The sequence below is a fragment of the Narcine bancroftii genome, chromosome 11, assembly GCF_036971445.1.
Source record: "Narcine bancroftii isolate sNarBan1 chromosome 11, sNarBan1.hap1, whole genome shotgun sequence".
Lineage (NCBI taxonomy): Eukaryota > Metazoa > Chordata > Chondrichthyes > Torpediniformes > Narcinidae > Narcine > Narcine bancroftii.
In genome coordinates, this window is record NC_091479.1 from 91,373,107 (window position 1) to 91,393,741 (window position 20,635).

Genomic DNA, 20,635 nt, shown 5'->3' on the forward strand with positions numbered 1-20,635 from the left:
ATAATGTAGTGCGGAGTCACATAGGACAAGCATAATTAGTGATGGCAGAGACTTACAGAGGCCCATTCCCCATCAGATGGCCATTGTGCCACATGGTATCTGCTCCCACCTTTCCAGCTTTAAAAAAGTGTTTGAGAAAAATTAACATTTAAAATATTAACTGAGTACTCAGTAGCATCTATCAAGGCCTCATGAAAAACCCTGTGCATCAAAAGGGTATTCTGTGCCATAAAACTCTCAACTATTGATGAGCAGTGGTGGAGAGGGTTAGTACCTTCAAGTTTCTGGTCATTCATATACCAGCTATCTTCTGGAGCCAGCACATTGAAGCAACCATAAAGAAGGCACATCAACGCCTTTACCTTCCAAGAAGTCTGAAGAGATTTGACATTTTGGCAAATACTCAAACGTCTCAGATGCACTGTGGAAAGTAAACTGACTGATTGCATCACAGTCTGATTTGATAATTCAAATGCCCAGGAACACAGATGGCAGCAAAAGGTAGTACACATTATCAAATCCAGCACAAGCTCCCATCCATTGAATACATATGTGTGAGGTTCTGCCACAACAAGGCTCACAACACAAAAAATCTCCATCTCGCTGTTCACAACCTCTTCTTACTACTACCTTTGGGTAGAAGGCACAGAGACCTGAAGATCGGCACCTCCAAGTTCAAGAAAAGTTTTCCAACAGCTGTGAGGCTCTTGAATCTGTTATACAAAAGAGACTGTCTGCTCTATTGTCTCACCATTCATTTTCTTTGATCTATGCTATCTTCAAATATTTATTATCTCTTATTTATCATCCACTTTTAATTTAACTTAATGTATACTAACTTAATGTGTACTATTGCAGTTGCTTTTTAATGAAGTACTTGTTCAGCTGCAGAAGGTACAAATTTTTAAATTATAGTTGTCCTACTTTGTCATTTGTAAAATGCTGGAATTGGTCATTGCTAATTGTGCAACCCTGAAGGCTATTCTGATTAATTCCCTGGCGAAAGATACTTGGCTGACAAAACAAAAAGTAGCAGAACATTAATAAATGGTAGATCATGGAAAATGAAAAAGGAACATTACATGTGATTCCAACAACTATACTAGATCATTCACAAGGATTGAAAGGATTTCACTTTCAGATCAACAGTTAAAAATGTGTTAGAAAGGACAAATTTATAAAAATTGTTAATTTTACATGGAGAACTCTGGTTACACTTACATTTAAAATTTTGGACAAATTTATTTATTTTATGAAAACATAACTGTAAAACAGAATAACTCAGACAAATGGTAAAATTACAGAGAAATTTAAATAGTTTCCAGCAAATCTCTTTATCTTGCTTTTTAAAGAATTATAACAGAAGTCTTTCTCACCTTTCCTCATGCAAAGAAAAAATAAGATTTCAGCTCTCGAGGATTTTGCATGAGATTCTCAATATATGATTATAACCTCATGTGATAAAGGAGAGTCATGTGCAACCGACAAATTAAAGAGATTTGGAAACTAAGCATACAAGCAGTGAATTGCACCACACCAAAATTAAGTAAGCATTAATGTAAGTAGAGCAATAAAAAGGAGACTAACCATTCTTGCAGCAGATGTTAAATTTTCCATTTCCTCATGTGTCACCCAGACATTTCCTGAGGGCTATTTATAAAGCCCACAGTGAACCAATGTCAATCCAGGTGAGGCAAGCAGTGTTAAAGAAGAACATAAAAACATAAGAAATAGAAGCAGGAATAGGCCTCATGGCCCATGAAGCCTGCTCTACCATTCATGACTGATCCTCTACCTAATTTCCTTTGATTCTACTTGTTCTCAAAATCTTCTAATCTCATTCTTCAGTCTATCCACACACTGAACATCAGTAGTTCTGGGATTGTAGAGATATCCATGGATTTGCAAGCTCCTGAGTAAAGAAAATTTTCCTCACCTCAGTTCTAAATTTCTGGCACTTTACCTTGAGTTCCTCATGGATCCATAATCTCTGTCAGAGACCCTTTCAAAACCTACCTAGAAATCCCTCTCAATATTCTGCATGATTCAATGGAAATGCCTCTGGACTTTAATGAGTATTGGCCAACTCTACTCGATCCTTCATCATGGGTCATCTGGTGGATCCAAACGTCATTATCTTCAAGGTAATCAGACACAGAGGTCAAAATTGGACCCAGTTCATGAGATTGGTTTTCACTATAGCCCTATTTAATAAAGGAGAGCCCTATTTTCTAGTACTTCTTATCTTCCCTTACAATAAAAACGATCTTAATTCCGCCATATATCCCTTATGTTAATGAACCAGATCTAGTTCTTCACAATTAAAGAAAAAAAGTTTTTCTACTCTTCCTTTCAAAAAGAATAATCACACATTTCTTTATATTCTACTGCACCTGCTACTTTCTTACCCACTTACTTCATCTGGCAGTCTTCTCTGGAGACTTTTCAAATCCTTCTCACAGCTCACCTTCCCAGGTGGGTGCAGTCTGGCCTTTCATTCTAGTAATTAATGCAGTGAATGAATAGCTAAGGGCCTAGACCTGATTTCTGTGACACACCATTTGCAAATCCCTCATCTACTTTCTGCCCTTTAACTAAACCTATAACCGTGCTGGTATATTTCTGTTGTGAACCCTAATTTTATAATAATATAATTATTTATATAAAATCAGATATTTAACAAATCAGACATTTTATATTTATCTTAAATCTCTTTGACTTATCAACACATTTTCCCATTCCTAAAATCATTATGATTTTTTAATACTATTTTCTTGTCATTACAGCATCTCCTTGACAACTAATGATAGACTTAATTGTCTATTGTTTTGCTATTTTTCCCTCCTTCCTTTTGTGATGTTATTTTTATTATATCCCAGTCTATGAGCATCATTTTTAAAATCTCTATATTTTTGGAAAATTATGATTAATAAATTTTGTAACATCCCAGCCAATTGTTTAGAATCCAAAAAAAAAATCTAATCTGAGGTCTGGTTAGATTTTAGTCTCTTAGTTTCTTAAGTTTTTTTTTTCTAGTTAATGTTAATTAGATTAAACTTATTCACCATCATTACATTTTAGTGCCATACTAAATCATGTAATTTATTCTTAAAAAAAAGGGACATAAAATGTATCAGTGCTCAACAATGAAGTCTTTGACTCCAAGGAAATCAAAGTTTTATTTTGCACTTCATTTTATTCAAGTGTTTACAATTATTTTTATTTGTTTCTTACTCCAACAGTCCATATTCATTCTAAAAGATACTTTGCTCATCTGTTACTCATTCCTCAAATTCTCCCAATATTCAATTTAATTACTCTTCTGACAACATTAACACCACCATCAATCAGCATAGAGAGAAATAACAGCCCCACTTTTAAATTGGGTATGTCCCTTAATTTCAGACTCTGCTACGAATATTTTATAGTAAATGCAATATTAGTACTTTTGTTGTACAGGAATTCAATAATTAATAAAGATATAAAATAAGGTAACATGGGTTAATTTTAAAATTAATTTTGCTGAATATATTATTTTGCATCACATCATTGTTACATCTTAGCTACAATTTAAATATCTCTAAAACTATACAATAGGTTAACATTTGAAATACAAAAATAGGTCTCGCAAAATCAAGAATGCTTTGTGATAACTTTACTTCTCATCCATTTTACCAGGTTATTTTTTAGAATTAACTTTTCCTTGTTATTCCTCACCCAGAGAAACCTAATTTTTTCTACATTGTGATATCACAGGATCACCTTCCACAAAGATATCCTGTGAAATAATCTTCCCATAAGAGAAAGAGCAACTGAGTTGCATGAGAATGCCACCTATCTCATAGCCAAGTAGATTTTAGCCAGGTGCCAGCAAAGTTCTAGTTGGCAAATTGAACAGGTCCTGGGCGAAGAGGGTATGGCAAGTGGATGAAAAAAACAGTTTCAATTGGTACTAACAAAGTGCAATGGATGTTTTAATGACAGAATAGCTGTCAGCAATGGGCTTTCAATAGGTTCAGTAAAGGTTTCTTACTTCTGAATATACATTTTGATGATTACTTGAATAGATGCACTACATTTAGGAAGTTTGCTGAGTGTACCGAAACTGGCAACGTGATTGATAATGAGAAAGTAGGAAGATACTATGACTGATTAATAGCAACTGGAATTGAATCCAGAGAAATGAAGAAAAATAATTGATCATGGGAAAAACAGCATGAAATATAGGGTGAGATAATAAGAGCAGGGAGGACAGAGGGATCTTGGATGCATATTGAGGAAAGCATCAGTATTAGCAGGGTAATCAATGTGAGCTGTGTAGAGCTACGTAGAACTATGTGAGCTATTTTGGAGTATAGTCAGAATTCATGAATACCTCTGATCACTCCCCTAAGGGGAGAATCTGAAAGTGCTAGATAGGTATTCCCTGAGCTGAAGAATTTTGGTTATGAGAAGATGATATTCAGCTGATCAGTTTTGATATATCAGTGTCTGAAGGTTCAGTATTTCACTGATGCTCCAATATCCCTGTTGATCTTCAATGAAAGTTACATTGATGAATTGTCAGATCATATTAAAATATAGCTGTACTCTCAGTCTAATTTCTCAACCTCCGAACATGTTCTCTGCATGTCCAAGAGCTTTGCCCATTGACTCATTAGACACAAAGAGGTCAGGATGAAGTTGGAGAATTTGTGAACTGTATGCCAAGGGCGTGATTGATTTTCCAAAGTTATCCTGTAACTTAGGTAAACTTTACATGTGTTGCATTTTTTCCCCCCCCACAAATCAGTGCCATTTTCTACATGTACACTGATGACTCCAGTTCGGCTTTAGCAGAATCTCTTTTGACCTCTGTGTGTGTGTGTGTGTGTGTGTTCAGCATTCGTTAGTTAAATGTGCAAAAATAAATACCTGATTCTAGTGCAAATCATGTTGCATGGGCTCCATTCTAGTCACTCTCTGACATTGCTCGTCTATTGATTTCTGATTTTTTTTAAAGCTTCTATCAGTCAAACTTGAAATCATCCAAAAGTCTGCAGTCCTGTCCTAGCTCACGTCCTATTTATCCATCACCCTGGTACGTGCTGACCCACACAGGATCTCTGCTGAGCAACAGTACAAATTCTCATCTTTGTCCTTGCTCTTTACCATCTCTGTAATCTCTTAGTTCTAAAACGTTACGATGGCCATGGACCTCAAATTTTGGCTCCATGATTATTGCTGAATTTGTTTGATCCATAATTCGCAGCTGTGCCTTAAGTCAGGATGCCTTGAACTTCTGAAATAGCTGCCCTACATCTCTCCAATCATCTTTTGCTCAATCTTTCAAAGGACTTCACAAAACTTCACATCTAAAGAAAATTCATGTGGGTAAGAATTAAAATTTATTTGACCCTGTGACATTTTTCTATACAAAAGGTGCTTCATAAATACATGCTGTCATACTGCTTGAATTTGTCCTTTCCATTAATTTATTCCCAGTTGAAAGAGCTGATAAATGATTTTCTAATGGAGTATGACTAGGATAGGGAAGTGCAAAATGTACTGATATGCCTTCTTTAATTTTTTGGGAAAAGGGGCAATTTTATTTACCCTACTCTTTATTGTCTTATTTTATGGTAGGGTATTTTATGGTTATCTATTGAAATCAACTGTACTTAAAAGCCATACTTTAATATGGATGTTGTTTTCTACTCTTGACTTTATTTAGAATAAATATGAAAAGAACCAAAAAATTTATGAATCAAATTTACCAAGAAAAATAACAAGCACATGTTTGGAATTGGACATGGTAAAATTAGGGACTAATAAAATTGAAAAAAAAAGCTGCAGGCATATTGCAAGTTTGGTGTGCCTGATCTTGTTTTGACACAAAAAATGCAGAATGCATATAACATGCCAAATGTGATAAAACCATGCACGCATTATTACAATCAGAGCCACAGGCCAAAATGACGCAAGAGCAACGTACATAATACAAATTTTTGATTAGCCACAATAGTTATACCATCAGCAAAAACCAGAAAGAATAATTGAAGTTACAATTTACAATCTAAGAGATGCTTTAAAGGACTCAGAAATTACAGAAGGTGGTGTGTTTTTCAATTAAGGCATTTTTAAAACACACAGTTATCTATTTAATGTCATCTAAAGAGAACTGATCTTAAAAGTGTTATATAGTTAATAAAATCATGGTTATAATTGATATAGAATGTTCTCATCATCAATAGCAAACTACTTCTGTACTAATAATATTTCTGAACAAATATTTTGCTGTGTATAGCTGTTAGCTTATTTCTACTGAAATTTTCATATTTATAATTAATTATAAAAATAAAGTTAAAGAAAGAAGATGATACATAGCTTAGAGTGATTTCAACAACAAAATACCATCCAAGAATTTAGACGGTCCTCATACATCGCTAGCACTTCATTTATACTGCTAAAATTTATGTAATCTGAATCCTTTAATTGCATTTGTTCCCGGCTATGTGCTGTTCCATACATGCACGACTGAAAATAAGAAAACTGAAGGTTTTGGTCAATGATACTCACTGTTCTGGATGTTGGAGGAGCTGATGGACTTGTTAGTGATACCATTTCTTGAATTGCCAATCTGAGTTTTAAACGATGAAGAGGATTACTGATTCCTATTTCTCTCTGAATCTCAGTATCAGACAGGGCAGACATAATTGCACCACTCTTCACGTTTGCCCGGCAAGCAGCAACATACCAAGCAGGCATTCCAAGCCACAGCTGTATATAGCAAAATATAAATCCTTATTAACGAGGTTGTAAAACTTTATGTATTCATAGCCAGAATAGTAAAGAAAATAAGTTCATTTTGAAAATGAATGGAGCTCCACTATTCATGGTCAATCTTTTACCATAATATTACTTTTTTTGCATTAACCTCGTATTCTTTGATGCTCTTAATATCATAAAATCTATTAGTTTCAGTCTTCTGCAAACTTAGTAACTGAGTCACCGCTGATCTTGTAGGTAGAGAATCTGAAAGGTGAACACATTCCTTTTTATTTTTGCCCTGAATGGGTAACCCCTTCTTCTGAGACTCTAGCTGCTCATTCTCAGCATCACAGCCACAAGAAATATCATCCACTCACCTACCCTGCCAAGCCTCAAAAGAACTTTGTTAGTTGAACTAAGGTCACTTAACTTTAAAAGAATAAAGACCCAGTCTGTTTAACCTCTCCTCATATGATAAATCTGATGAACTTTTATTGCACTCCCATCAGTTACAAATATACTCTACCTCATGCCAACTTTTAGAGAATCGTGTCCAACACACCTAAATCTTTCTGAATGCTAACTCTTTTCAAATTATCTTTATCTAGTAATATCTTGGTTTATATATTGAGAAGATGACTTTATCTTATTCCATGTCATATTTATCCTGCCATGTCTTAAGCCATCTCACTTCCTGAAGTTGTCTGGATTCTTCTCTGTCACCCAGATTTCCATCATCAAGAGACCACTGAACCCCTCATCCAAATCATTGATACATCTTCTACTTATTATGCAGTCCCTCAGGACTAAGAATGTTTTGTGTCAACTCCTGTTCTGTGGATGTTAACAAATAACTCGGAAGATGTTATAAAAGCAATGTATTTTGGACCTTCACCGGAACTACTTGTTGCAAGTGACGCAAATTTATAATATTATTCCTGAAGACAAACTAAATTTGAACTATAAAAAGTAAAGCCATAATGTGAAACTTTGTTTAATTGAGTGAGCTTTTGTTCAGTGTGACAGTTATTGATTTCTCTGAGGTCTCAAGTTATTTGTTTACATTCAAAAACAAGAAAAGATAAAACTATCCTACCTCAAGCCATGCAACTACTGTTGGTCCATCCCATTGTGCAAATGGCAAACCTTTTCTCCTGGCTTCTTCTAGCAATTCATGTCTGTAAAATACAACAGGTATTTGAAAATTGACATTTTCTTTTGCTATGCCACTGTCTGTAACCACAGTTTGGCATTCATCTTAAGCCACTCATGTAAATAAGATGCTGAGAGTGCAATTAGTCTTTGGTATCGAATACCCCTTATCCAAAGATCCAAAAACCAATTTTTTTTTAGCGTCAACATAATGTCACAAGTGGAAAAAAAATTCAACACCTGACTTGCCCATGTGGGGCTCTGATGCTGTGTTGGCATTAGTTTGGTAACAACAGAGCTCTGTGGTACAAAACATAATCTTTGTTTCTGGCCGCGAAGATGCCAAACAGAAGTGGGTCTAAGTCTTCAGCATTGGCTGTAGCTGGAGTTGGTAACGGTGACTCCATTCTCAACACTCGGTGCAATGCCATCTGCATTGAAGAAGTCACCTTGGGATCCTGGGCAGGAATGGGGACTGTAATCGGGGACTAGCGGCGGTGGTGGGGAGGTGGTTGGGGACCTTCAGCGGTTGGGGGGAGGTGATTGGGGATCGGCAGCGATGGTAGGGAGGTGGTCTTTTGGTTAAAGCTTACTTTTTCTTCAACCTTCTATCTTTTTCTGCTTGTGTTCCTAATTTTCCCAATCCAAGGGAATCTTGGTTACTGATTTCTGCATCAAAGATACCTGATGAGAGACAATGTGAGCTTTGGTTAAAAAGAACAAAAAATTGCATTATACTTGAGCGATTTATTTAGCACTTGCATTGCACTTTGCAATTAAACAGAACTAATTAAGATATGTTACTCTATTTGTTTTATTTTGTCAGTGTAAAGGCAGCAAGTTTCAAAATCTGCCTTTAATAACAAGATTCATTATGAAGTATCACTTCCATTATACATATAATCAACAAACGTATTGAATTCACACTGATGTTACATAATTAAGAGGATCATAATTTCAAGGATTACCTGAATTGTTAATGGTCAGTGATTGTTAGAAACTAACAATGTGGAATCCACGGATTCAATCTTAGAACTTTGATTTGAGATGTCATTGAACAAAAGCAGAATTTGAAATAAAATGATTGATGAGAATAGTAAAATAAGGTTATAGGCATATAATGTATTATTTCCTAAAGGAAAGACTGCTAATAGATCCATGTTTGGCAGGAAAATTTGATACCCGAAGTTAATAGTTAACAAGAGAATACAAACTCTACGGTCCTATTGACTTTAAATATTTTTGCACTTATTATCAGCTCGCTTTTTCTAATTCAAAATTTAAACCAAGAAAGGGCAAAAATAGGCTGCTAACTTGCATTCAATTACCCAAGCTCATTCAATGGGGATAATTAAAATAATGACAATATAGACTCGAGAGATTTGGGTCAGAAATGTAATCTCCTGTGGAATAAAATCTGAAAATTCAGAAAGTCCTGACATTGTATAAGCCATTTTTGGTCGGGTAACTTCAACGTGATTTGTTTTTGCATGTGCTGTATTATATTTGAGTTCCTATGTGGCATTTCAAATATTTTCTGGGATCCTCAATGGAATACTTATTCTTCAAGTATTTCAATTTACATGGAAAATTGTGTCAGATGTCAATACTTCTCAGGAGAATCTGGATTTGGTTCTTGTTTTCACACGAAGAGGGAAAACATATGCTGAGAAATAAACATAAAGAATGTTATAGGTAAAAGCTCCTACCTACCAGAAAGCTTTTGTAGGATCCCTTTAACTCTGAAACCTGATTGTGATAGGCATTTCAATTTTGTGTAGATTCTTACAAGAGCAAGGTTAAAGATAGCTTAGGATGAGTGACATTCTCACTTTTTAGCTTGTAATTTACAAGCTAAAAGGTCTTCCCTTTCTCTCTTCCTTTACTTCTAGCACATTGCCTGCTCCGCAAGTCATCCTCGCTTCTGTCATAATGAGGGCCCAAAAAAAGACTGCTAATAAATCTGTGTTTGGCAGAAAAATTTGACATGCAAAGTTAATAGTTAACGAGAGAATACAAACTCCAAAAACAGTCCTGTAGACTTTAGATATTTTTGCACTTCCACAATATCAAACTCCATAGTTTGCTATCCGAATTCTGCTTCAAATCAATCATCAACCAGCAATTTACTGAGTTTTACTTTCAATATTGAAAGTAATTGTTTGTCCCTATTGCTAAATAATGGGTTCTTCATATGCATTTAATTCATGGATTAGCTGGAAATTTACTGCCAATTTGAAAGCAGCGGTGTCAAGTTAGCATCACAAGATTTGAGGTTTGAAGTTTGCCAGATACAGTAGTCCATGGCAAAACTGTTCACTTGCAAATTAAACATGTGTTTAGAAGTAAATTAAACAAACTGTGCCAAAATATCAAGTGATACTGAACCCAGTTATGGTACCAGATAGCTATCTGTAATTCTAAGAAATTAAAATAGCATAGTATGTACAGTAGTAAATTAGGGGAAAACAAGGAGAATAATATTTACCTGAAGGTACCAGATAAAGATGACAGATGCTGAAAATGTGAAATTTAAAGGCTTGTACTGCTAGTCATCAGAAATTGACTAACTTAGTATTGTATCTGAAAGACTGTAATGTACCTAGTTGGAAATGAGCAGTACTATATTTGGAACAATGTCAGAGGCTAGAAGAAAGGAGTGTGTATTAGAACAGCAATGTGGCAGAGACTTGAAGTGACAAACAGAATGTCAGGTTTATTTATCTTCTCCTCTTTACATAACCTCAAAATCTAACTTCAGTGCTCTCCCCCTGAAGTATCCCATTTAAACTTTCCTGTCACTCTTGTTTCAAACCCTATTTCTGTTATTTTCATTCATCCTTCTTCTCCTACGTCTTAAATGTGATGATTATTTATTTTTCCCTGACCATAGGTCATTGACTTAAAATATTACCTGTGTTTATTACTCTACATACGCTGCATTGATTTGGTGAATATTTTCAGCATTTCTCCTAACATTTATCATTTGAAATTTTAATGATGAATGAATTGGATATAGGTAGAGTGGAGACAAATAAGCAGGATTACTTTTTGGGAGGAATGTTAGCACTCCTAAAATAATGAACAAAAATTGGAAAAAATTCAAATATGAGACAGGTAAAATATAAACTAAATACAGGTATGCCCCAATTAGTTGCAAAAATGTAGTTCAGTACTTGAAGGTATTAAACTACATGGAAATGTAAAAGAAATGTAAAAATAAAGGTAATATAATTAAATAGCATCAAATGAAATTCACAAAAAAAATCTGCAAACTTATTTCAAGAATAAAGCAGTGAAAGGTAAATGAAGGATGATATCTCATAAGTATCAGACTGAAGGTATGGCAGAAATAGCATTTTACAGTGATTCTCAGAAATTGCTGAGGAAATTATGCAAAACATACAATTCTAGAAACAATAGTTGAAAGTAAAATGAATAAGCATTCATTCTAATGCCATGGATCTTAATCTGTTGATAAATTTAAACAGCTTCAAATCATAGTTCTCTAAACATATTCAATTGGATTGGACTGGATAAAAGGCTCATCTCCACTGCACTGCAGAACAATAAGTGGAGATTAAATGGAGTGAATTATGTATACTATTGTAGTCTGTGCAGCTCCTGTAAGTAAGAATTCTGGTGAATATGTACATTGTCTAGTGTGCATGACATAAAACAGTTATCATTAAACTTTTCAAGGGTTTCAATAATAAAAAGGAAAATTATTTCTTCTGGCAAAGGTGATGGTAACCTGGTTTAGAACTTTTATGGTTTGGCACGAGTGAGTGCTAATTATTACTGAGGATAATAAGTTTATATAATTGGCAAAATAACCCAAACCATGAAAAAAAAATAAACACACTCTTCAAGAGAAACTCAACAGGTCTGGCAGTGTCAATGGGAGAAAAGAATGGTTGATGTTGTGAGCTGAAATTCTCCATCAGGATTAAGGAAATGTAGTACAGAAGCCAGTGTAAAGAGGACGGGGGAAGAGAGGTGGGTCGGAGACTCCACGGGTGACTGGTGAACCAGGTAGAGACGATGGTTCAAATCCCAGCATCTGCAGTTTCCTGTGTGTCTCTGTGGAAAAAGATAATTGTAATGATCTGGAATGTACTGCCTGAAACGTTTGCTGCTTCAATGGTAACTTTCAAAATAGAATTAGGTAACTCTTTGAAAGGAAAGTACCTGGTGAAAGAGAAGATGAATGGAAGTAATTGCATAATGCAGGGATAACAGCACCAAATAATCTGCTTTTGTGTATTATCTTTCTGCAATGTAAAATGAATGCTTAGTCCAGTTGGCAATGAATCAGTGATAAGGGGTTGTTAACCCTCAGTATGAAGGCCAAAAGGCAGTTTTCTATTATTTTTATTAAAGTAAAACTATGATTAAGTTCCCTTGATGAATAAAAACTAGTAACATTCAAATATTAGACATTTGTCTAATCTAGTTTGATGAAGTGGATGATAATGCTTTTCTTTCTAGCAACACAAATGATAATTCTCAGAATATTATTTAATCACCAACAAAACATATCTGCAAATGTGGTCACCGTACAATGGAAAATATTAGTTTGCTAACCTTGTACTGAGGCCAGATGATCTTTTGCAAGGTGTCCAAGACGCCCTTTCTCTCTCTTGCCAAATAAACGGCCTATTGAGGATTTGATACCTTTCTTCTTTTGTGATTTATGGAGCGAGTCCTGGCTGCTTGTACTACTATAATTGCTAATTTCTGCTTCTATTGACGCTGAAAAACTAAGTGAGCAGATTAGATATTGGCATTTTACAGTATTTTTCCTCATTGAACAAATTTGCAAATAATTCTTCATCTTCTTGAATTTAAATCTTGAAATTTGCAAATAATTTTTCAGCTCATCGAACACTTTAATTAATGGGTCACCGTCTATAAATGAAATTATGCAAGGTTGCCATGAAAATTTAACTTCAGAAATTTGGATTATCTCTAGAAAATAATATAAAAGAAATATTTGTAAATTCATAAATTAAACATTTTTTTAGAAAAATTGCTTACTTTATAAACTTAGCACAAGTTCAGCAAAAGAAAGAGTATCTGAAAAAAAGTGCCATCAATTTGAATTCCTTTCATTTATCACATCATTAAAAGGGTAGGAAAGAAATAAATCACAACAGTCTGTGGTTGGAGTTAAAAGGTGTGCATGGAGGTGAGGGGGTTGGAGGGTTATTGGCAGAGAGCGGGAGGTTTGAGCTTGAGGAGTCATTCTAGTGAACCGGTCCGGACTCAAAAGGCCGACATGGCCTGTTTCCGCTCCGTAAATGGTTATATGGTTAATCCACAGCCTGGACTCAAATAATTTCATTCCATGAAGAAGTAATAATTAGTAGGTATTAGCCCTTTGAAATGTTTTTTCAACTGGAATGACAACAATTTAATACAGTACAACATTTTTGTGGACTATCCTATCCTTAAATTAAATTTATTGATGTCACAACCTGATCTATTTCAAAGGTAAATATTGCGCATATCAATTTATACATTTTTTGAAGGAACTTAAAGGGATAGAATCCTGAAATGGACCTACTGACCTCCGAACATCATCATGGTAAGATGGAAGGGTGTGCGTCATTCTGAGGGGCCTTGGTGAAGATGGAGGTGACGTTTCACATTTTATCGTGGCTTTGTCTTCGCGGCCATCTTCCTGTACAGCTGCAATCTGATCAGCAAGAAGAGAAACCATTGGGATCAAACAAATATTAAGTGCTGATTTTCTCTGTTTGACAATACTTTTAAAACTGAAGCACACTAATAATTCTTACTAAATATATATTATCAAATGATTTAAATAGCAATAATTAACATTTGCTTACATCTAATTACAAGAGTTCTGAACGGAGAGAAATGTACAAAAAGAAAATCTAAAGCCCAATCCAGGTCCTTTGGCCAAACCTGCCCTAGCCAAAAATTTACCAGGCTTACCCTGATGCACCATCAATAACTTCAAAGACTAGCAGTTGTAGAGAAACTGATTGGCTTTTATTAACAATAGAATGGATGTCCACCCATGGTGGTCGACTGCGCTGAACCGAGGAGGGGCCTGTGGCACAGTTGCCTTTATTCAGGGGCCAGGAGGAGCCTCAGGCATAATCAGCTAGGAGCGTGTCCTAGTACATCCAAACATATACACAGCACATTCAAACATATATTCAATGGATTACCACATACCCATAGCCCTCTATTTTTTTAAGCTCCATGTATCTATCCAAAAGTCTCTCGAAAGACCCTATCATATCCACCTCCACCATTGCTGCTGACAGCCCTTTGCGTGCACCCACCACTCTTTGCATAAAAAACTTACCCCTGATATCTCCTCTGTACCTATTCTCTGGCACCTTAAACCTGTGTCCACTTGTCGCAACCATTTCAGCCCTGGGAAAAAGCCTGACTATCCACACGATTAATGCCTCTCATCATCTTATACACCTTAATCAGGTCACCTCTCATCCTCTGTCACTCAAAGGAGAAGAGGCTGAGTTCACACAACCTGTTTTCATAAGGAATTCTCCCCAATCCAGGCAACATCCTTCTAAACTTCCTCTGTACCCTTTTCATGGCTTCCACATCCTTCCGGTAATGAAGCAACCAGAACTGAGCACAGTACTCCAATTAGGGTCTGACCACGGTCCTGTATAGCTGCAACATTACCTCTCAGCTCATCATTTCAAATACATGATTAATGAAGGCCAATAAACTATTTGCTTCCTTAACCACAGAATCAACCTGCACAGCTGCTTTGAGCATCCTTTGGACTCTGACCCCAAGATCCCTCTAATCCTCCACAATGCTAGGAGTCTTACCATTAATACTGTATTCTGCCATCATATTTGACCTACCAAAATGAACCATTTCATGCTTATCTGCGTTGAACTCCATCTGCCACTTCTCAGCTCAGTTTTGCAGCCTGACAGCCCCCCCCCACACTATCCACAACACTCTCAACCTTTGCAGAATACGACCTGTCTACAACCACTCTGCCTTCTATGGGCAAGCCGGTTCCAGATCCACAAAGCAATTTCCCCTTGAATCCCATGCATTCTTACTTTCTCAATAAGCCTTGCATGGGGTACCTGATCAAATGCATTGCTGAAATCCATATACACTACATCTACTGCTCTTCCTTCATCAATGTGTTTAGACAAATCCTCAAAATATTCAATCAGGTTCGTAAGGCATGACCTGCCCTTGACAAAGCCATGCTGACTATTCCGAATCATATTATACCTCTCCAAATAATCATAAATCCTGCCTTTCAGAATCTTCTCCATCAACTTACCAACCACTGAAGTAACACTCGCTGATCTATAATTTCTTGGGCTAACTCTACTCCCTTTCTTGAATTAAAGAACAATATCTGCAACCTTTCAATCCTCTGGAACCTCTCCCATCCCAATTGATGATTCAAAGACCAGAGGCTCAGTAATCTCCTCCTTGCCTTCCACAGGAGCCTGGGGTATCCACAGGAATATCAACATCAAATAAATGACTTTAAATTTATTTTGTAAACATGTTAAAGATTCTTTTTAAAATTAACTTTATGCATATGATTACCTTTCTTCGATGTTTCCTCAGATCACTAGGCTGATTTTGCAAAAGAGTAAAGGCATAAAATTAAGCAGGTTGCCATTATAAGCATTTAAATTTTACTTTGAATGACAGTCAATTGTGCATTATACATAACAAACCAAAAGAGATGCTTACAACTAGACCTTTTAACATGCTTTCGAAACTAGACTTTCCATTCAAAAATATCATGAAAGTCTCTATGTTAGGGTTGAACTTTGACAACTATTCTTTCTGTGATCTATAAATTTGAAATGCAAATAATTTAATTGTAGGTTGCTTTGTGTATGTTTGAATAATTCATATTAAATTGTACTCAGTAAGTGTGCTCAAAAAAAAATTCAGAAATAAACCTCTGCATTTCATCCAAAAACGTACCAGTGTCATGACGCCCATACGATCAATGTCTCGGGCAGGGCTGCGTGCTCTGAATTTGGGTGTTGAGTGCCCACTTATAGGAGGGGAGGAGCTAGCTAATGATGAAGCAGTAACAGAGCCTGTAATAGATCTTGCTGGATGCATTCTGGCCAAATTTAGACCTTCAAGGCTAACACTGCCCACTCGATTCTCAATTTCTTCAGCACGAAGTTCGGTTGATTCTTTCTCTTCCTGGATTAACCTGAAAAATCCAAATGGTTTTAAGGTAAAAGTCATACCTTTTAGTTCTTTCACGTCTCAACAATACATTTTAAGTCATTCAAATAGCTTAAAACATTATACAGGTAGATACTTAAATAGTGTATCATACTTTAGAAATAGCAACCTTAAAATTTTTGGACTGTGATAAGAATTCATCACTTTAAATAATATCCATAAGTCATGAAAATCTGATCTTTTTGTGCAGTCTTTCCTAAAGCAATATGAACTGCATCAATTCATGATGGTGCCTCACCATTTTTTCCAATGACAATTGGGGAATGCAGATACTGACAGCCATAGTACATCTCATGAAAAGATTATGCTTTCGGCTTTGCTCAAGCATTTACAGTCTGTATCCCAATGGAAAAGGCTGAGATTTCTATGGATTTGAGGAGGAAACTATGAAACACATATCCCCTGAAATATATATATATGATGCTGGAAATACTCAGGACATCTGAATTATTTTTAATGTGATCTTCATCGTTCTTTCAATATAGTGATCTCAGCTGAATATCAGGTACCAGAACGCATCTAAATATAAAGTTGAACTGATTATTTGAGATTTCAAACCAAATATCCTGCAAATGCCTTCCACCACCCAAGTCCCCTTATTAAAGATTGCGCTGTCAATTGCTTGCACGGGTTTCCTCGAGAATACCTTTCACACTAGTCCCATTTGTACAGTTACTCATTTCTCCAAATTAAAACATATCGGCTAAATCATAATTCATGGATTAAATTAGTCTTAATTCTCTCATGATCATAAATAATTATTGAAAGACAATATGATGGCAAGAACAGAATCCACCTTATTTCATTGTTAATAGCATCAAGCTGCTCTTGTAACATCATGGCCAGTGTCTGAGCATCAGAGTGGCCACTGGGCGATAGAAGGTCCACGGAACTGAATATTGTTTCTCCATCATCGTCATCAATGTCAGACATTTCGGTGTCACTTTCACACTGATGGTTGCTCACCATACCAATGTGCCGAGTTCTCCTCCATTCCTGGTCTCCGAGTGTCTGTATCTGAAACGCATCAAAAAAACAAAAGTCAAACTTCTGGGGTGATTGTTCTAGTCATTGAGCATAACTTTAGTGGAAGATCCAGAAGAAGCTTGGAGAAATTAAAATCTTTTGCTGAAGTCATGATAGATAAATCCAGAACATGAATCTTGTATTTCATAACTTTCTATATCATCATTTCAATTTCCTCGAGAAGAGTAAATGGAAAACTAGAAAGCATTATTGCTGTACAAGCTTGGATTTAAAAAAAAACTATTTCTGTATGACTTGTATCTTTACAAATTCACATTTTTAGATCTATTAACAAAAATGATTACATTTCAAATCTGTAAAAAATCTGATCAATTTAAAAGTTGCTTACTGAGTTTAGTCTCAACTGTTATTTTTCACATGCTGAAGTAGAATTTTACTTGCACTCTTTTCATTTATCAGCATAGATATTTTAGGGCAATTTTCCCTCCAAATCGAATCCACGCTGCTGAAGACCCAACTGCGCTGGGTAGGTCACGTCTCCAGAATGGAGGACCGTCGCCTTCCCAAGATCGTGTTCTAGGGCGAGCTCTCCACTGGCCACCGTGACAGAGGTGCACCAAAGAAGAGGTACAAGGACTGCTTCAAGAAATCTCTTGGTGCCTGCCACATTGACCACCGCCAGTGGGCTGATTTCGCCTCCAACCGTGCATCTTGGCGCCTCACAGTTCGGCGGACAGCGACCTCCTTGGAAGAAGACCGCAGAGGCCACCTCACTGACAAAAGAAAAAGGAGGGAAAACCCCAACCCACCAATTTTCCCTTGCAACCGCTGCAACCATGCCTGCCTGTCCCGCATCGGACTTGTCAGTCACCAACGAGCCTGCAGGAGACGTGGACATACCCCTCTATAAATCTTCATCCGCGAAGCCAAGCCAAAGAAGAAGGTGGGATAGGCAAAATAAGAACTTCAGATGTAAAAGATCTCAAACCAAAACCCAACTCATCTCCATTCTGCTCACTTGCAATTATAATGGAGGTAGGGCAGAGCTAGGGGGAAACTTGCTTTGAGAAATCTAATCCCTTATTTAAATATTTTAACAATGAAATGTGTCCCAAAGAGTTAATATTTACCACTGACCCTCTGTTTTTCTGCAGCTAAGAAACCTGAGAGCTAAAAATAGGTGAGAGAAGAACTGCACGGATCAATACTTTTGCAGCTCTGCTTATTGGTAGTGGATGCAGCAGTGTTTCTCTGATGGGTCTGAGGAAACAAGTTTGCTAGTTGGAAATCTCTAAACCTTCACAAATACATGCTACGATGGGATGAAATCAGCTCTAGTCAGCCCACCTCATTGATCCTCAGCAACCATCACTCCTCCTCTCCTCGGTCTCTCACCAGATAAAAGATCTTGGAATAGAATTAAGGGCTTGAACTTAAAGACACCTATTTTTCAAGGTTAAATGGTAAGATGAATAGTTGCAATAAATATAAAACTCACCTTGGCAATTATTCTATGTGGCATTCCTTTAATTTTTTTCCCTGCTTGTTAGTGAAAAGTTATTAATTTCATACATAGTCATACGCAATGGTCTACATTAACTTTGTTAACTTTTAAATGATCTAGTTTCTACTTTGATTAGAAATTATGTTCGTTCATTCTTGACTACAATATCTAATTTATTTTGGTAAATATGCAACAAAGCCATTTTAAATAAAATTATGAGAACATGCCAAATTTATTCTTATTTAATTCTACAAACGTAAATGGGTTCACATCAGATAACATTTGTTTCAGTGCTGATATATTTATGCATTAACTCAAACTTGATGTACAAACCTTTGGTTCTTCTCTGCGGCTTATTGCATGTCCTTTCTGTGATCTTCTTAGCACTTTGGAAGACCTAAAATGGTCAGATTGGCTGTCTATCAATGAGCCCATGGAATACCGCTTATCAGGTGAAGGGTCCAGAAGTGGCCTGCAGGTGCCAATAAGTAGATTATCTTGCTAAAAATAGTATGGACGGGAGATCATCCATGTCCAAAAATTATTTTAATGGACTTTTGAAATTCATTTTTTTTAAACTTTATTTAAAGGTTTTATCACAGGAATAAAAAGAAAGATTACATTTAAAGAAAAGATATAAAATAAAATAATTACAATACAACATTAATAACCTAACTTAATTCAATCTAACCCCCCCTACATATACAAGAACTAAAAATCTATATATATAAAAAAAAACCACCCTTCCCCTCCCCGAAAATAAAGAGTGAAGAATTAGTAAAATTAATAATATTATGTATTAAAAAAAACACACACAAAAAAAGAAAAATATGACAAATAAAAATAATTTAATTTTTTTTGATCAGATCTAAAATATCACATCTAAGAACATACTTAAATCAAACTTAATTGCATATACTTAACAAATGGAGTCCACTTCAACTTATAAAAAGACATCTTATCTTGGATTGAAAAAGATATGCTTTCCATAATTAAACAAGACTTCATCTCTAAATACCACCTGTCCAAAGTTAGACTTTTGAAATTCATGACTTGCATTTCAGCTTTAACTTATGGATAAATGAAATCTGTCATACGAATGCAAAAATATACAGACTTGAAATAGCAACTATATTTCACTTTTGCTCTAGTAATTTCTCCCACCAGATCACAAACACCTTTTTTTGTCAAACATGGCACAAATACTTCTGTCACAATTAATTCTGAGAACTATAGCCAGGAAAATCTGGTGGCTCTGAAAGTCAGCACGACGCAAAATCAATACATGCCTGTTGCTCGAAATGCAGATAGCATAACAATTTTGAAACTGAAAAGAAAATTGCTGATGCTGGAATAAAAGTAAAAAATGCTGGAAATACTCAGCAGATCAGGCATGAGATAAATAGCATTAACAGTTCAAATCAATTAATCTCCTTATAATTATTTTGTGATGCCTACCCATCAAATTGGCACAAATCGCATATCATTAGTAAGCCAGGTAGCCTGAATGGCCAGCTACAGTAATTGATCTGCAAGCTTCACAAGCATATCATAATGCTTGCACACAGCCACATCACCTGAACAGATCTGATGACACTCACTGAAATAGATCCCATTGTCTTGCAGAACTTCCTGGCACACAAATGGAGACAACTGGAGCAAACCTTCATGAAGGTGATGGTGCTGATCATTATTGGGATGATTCTTGCCGAGGGTTTGACCAGCTAAGGGGCTGAGGATTCTCATAATTAATGCATATTCTCAAATTCCACCCAACCTCAACCCACACTCCCTTCAGATTTGATTTGAATAAGCATGCAGCTCTATTTTTCACGGCCTTACTGTTCCACAACTTGTTCCTCCACATTTATTCATAAATTGATACTGACCCATAGGCACCAATCTTCAATAAGACCCTCCAATCAGCCCAAGCCCTGACTCCACAGTTCTTCACCCTCCAACTGCCCAATCAGATCAGGCCTC

At 36.0% G+C, this 20,635-nt stretch overlaps 1 protein-coding gene across 1 annotated transcript in view; it reads right to left on the reverse strand.

The window, feature by feature from the left end:
• The window catches only part of ppfia2 (PTPRF interacting protein alpha 2), a 203,094-nt gene that overhangs the window by 48,754 nt on the left and 133,705 nt on the right, over nucleotides 1–20,635 (reverse strand). The window contains exons 13-22 of the mRNA XM_069904026.1: nucleotides 18,986–19,124; nucleotides 16,958–17,178; nucleotides 15,886–16,126; nucleotides 15,496–15,525; nucleotides 13,476–13,603; nucleotides 12,490–12,665; nucleotides 8,496–8,586; nucleotides 7,847–7,928; nucleotides 6,559–6,759; nucleotides 1,590–1,650 (exon numbers count right to left, since the gene is read on the reverse strand). Of these exons, the coding sequence (XP_069760127.1) occupies nucleotides 1,590–1,650; nucleotides 6,559–6,759; nucleotides 7,847–7,928; nucleotides 8,496–8,586; nucleotides 12,490–12,665; nucleotides 13,476–13,603; nucleotides 15,496–15,525; nucleotides 15,886–16,126; nucleotides 16,958–17,178; nucleotides 18,986–19,124 (1,370 nt within the window). The remainder of the gene's footprint in view (nucleotides 1–1,589; nucleotides 1,651–6,558; nucleotides 6,760–7,846; nucleotides 7,929–8,495; nucleotides 8,587–12,489; nucleotides 12,666–13,475; nucleotides 13,604–15,495; nucleotides 15,526–15,885; nucleotides 16,127–16,957; nucleotides 17,179–18,985; nucleotides 19,125–20,635) is intronic.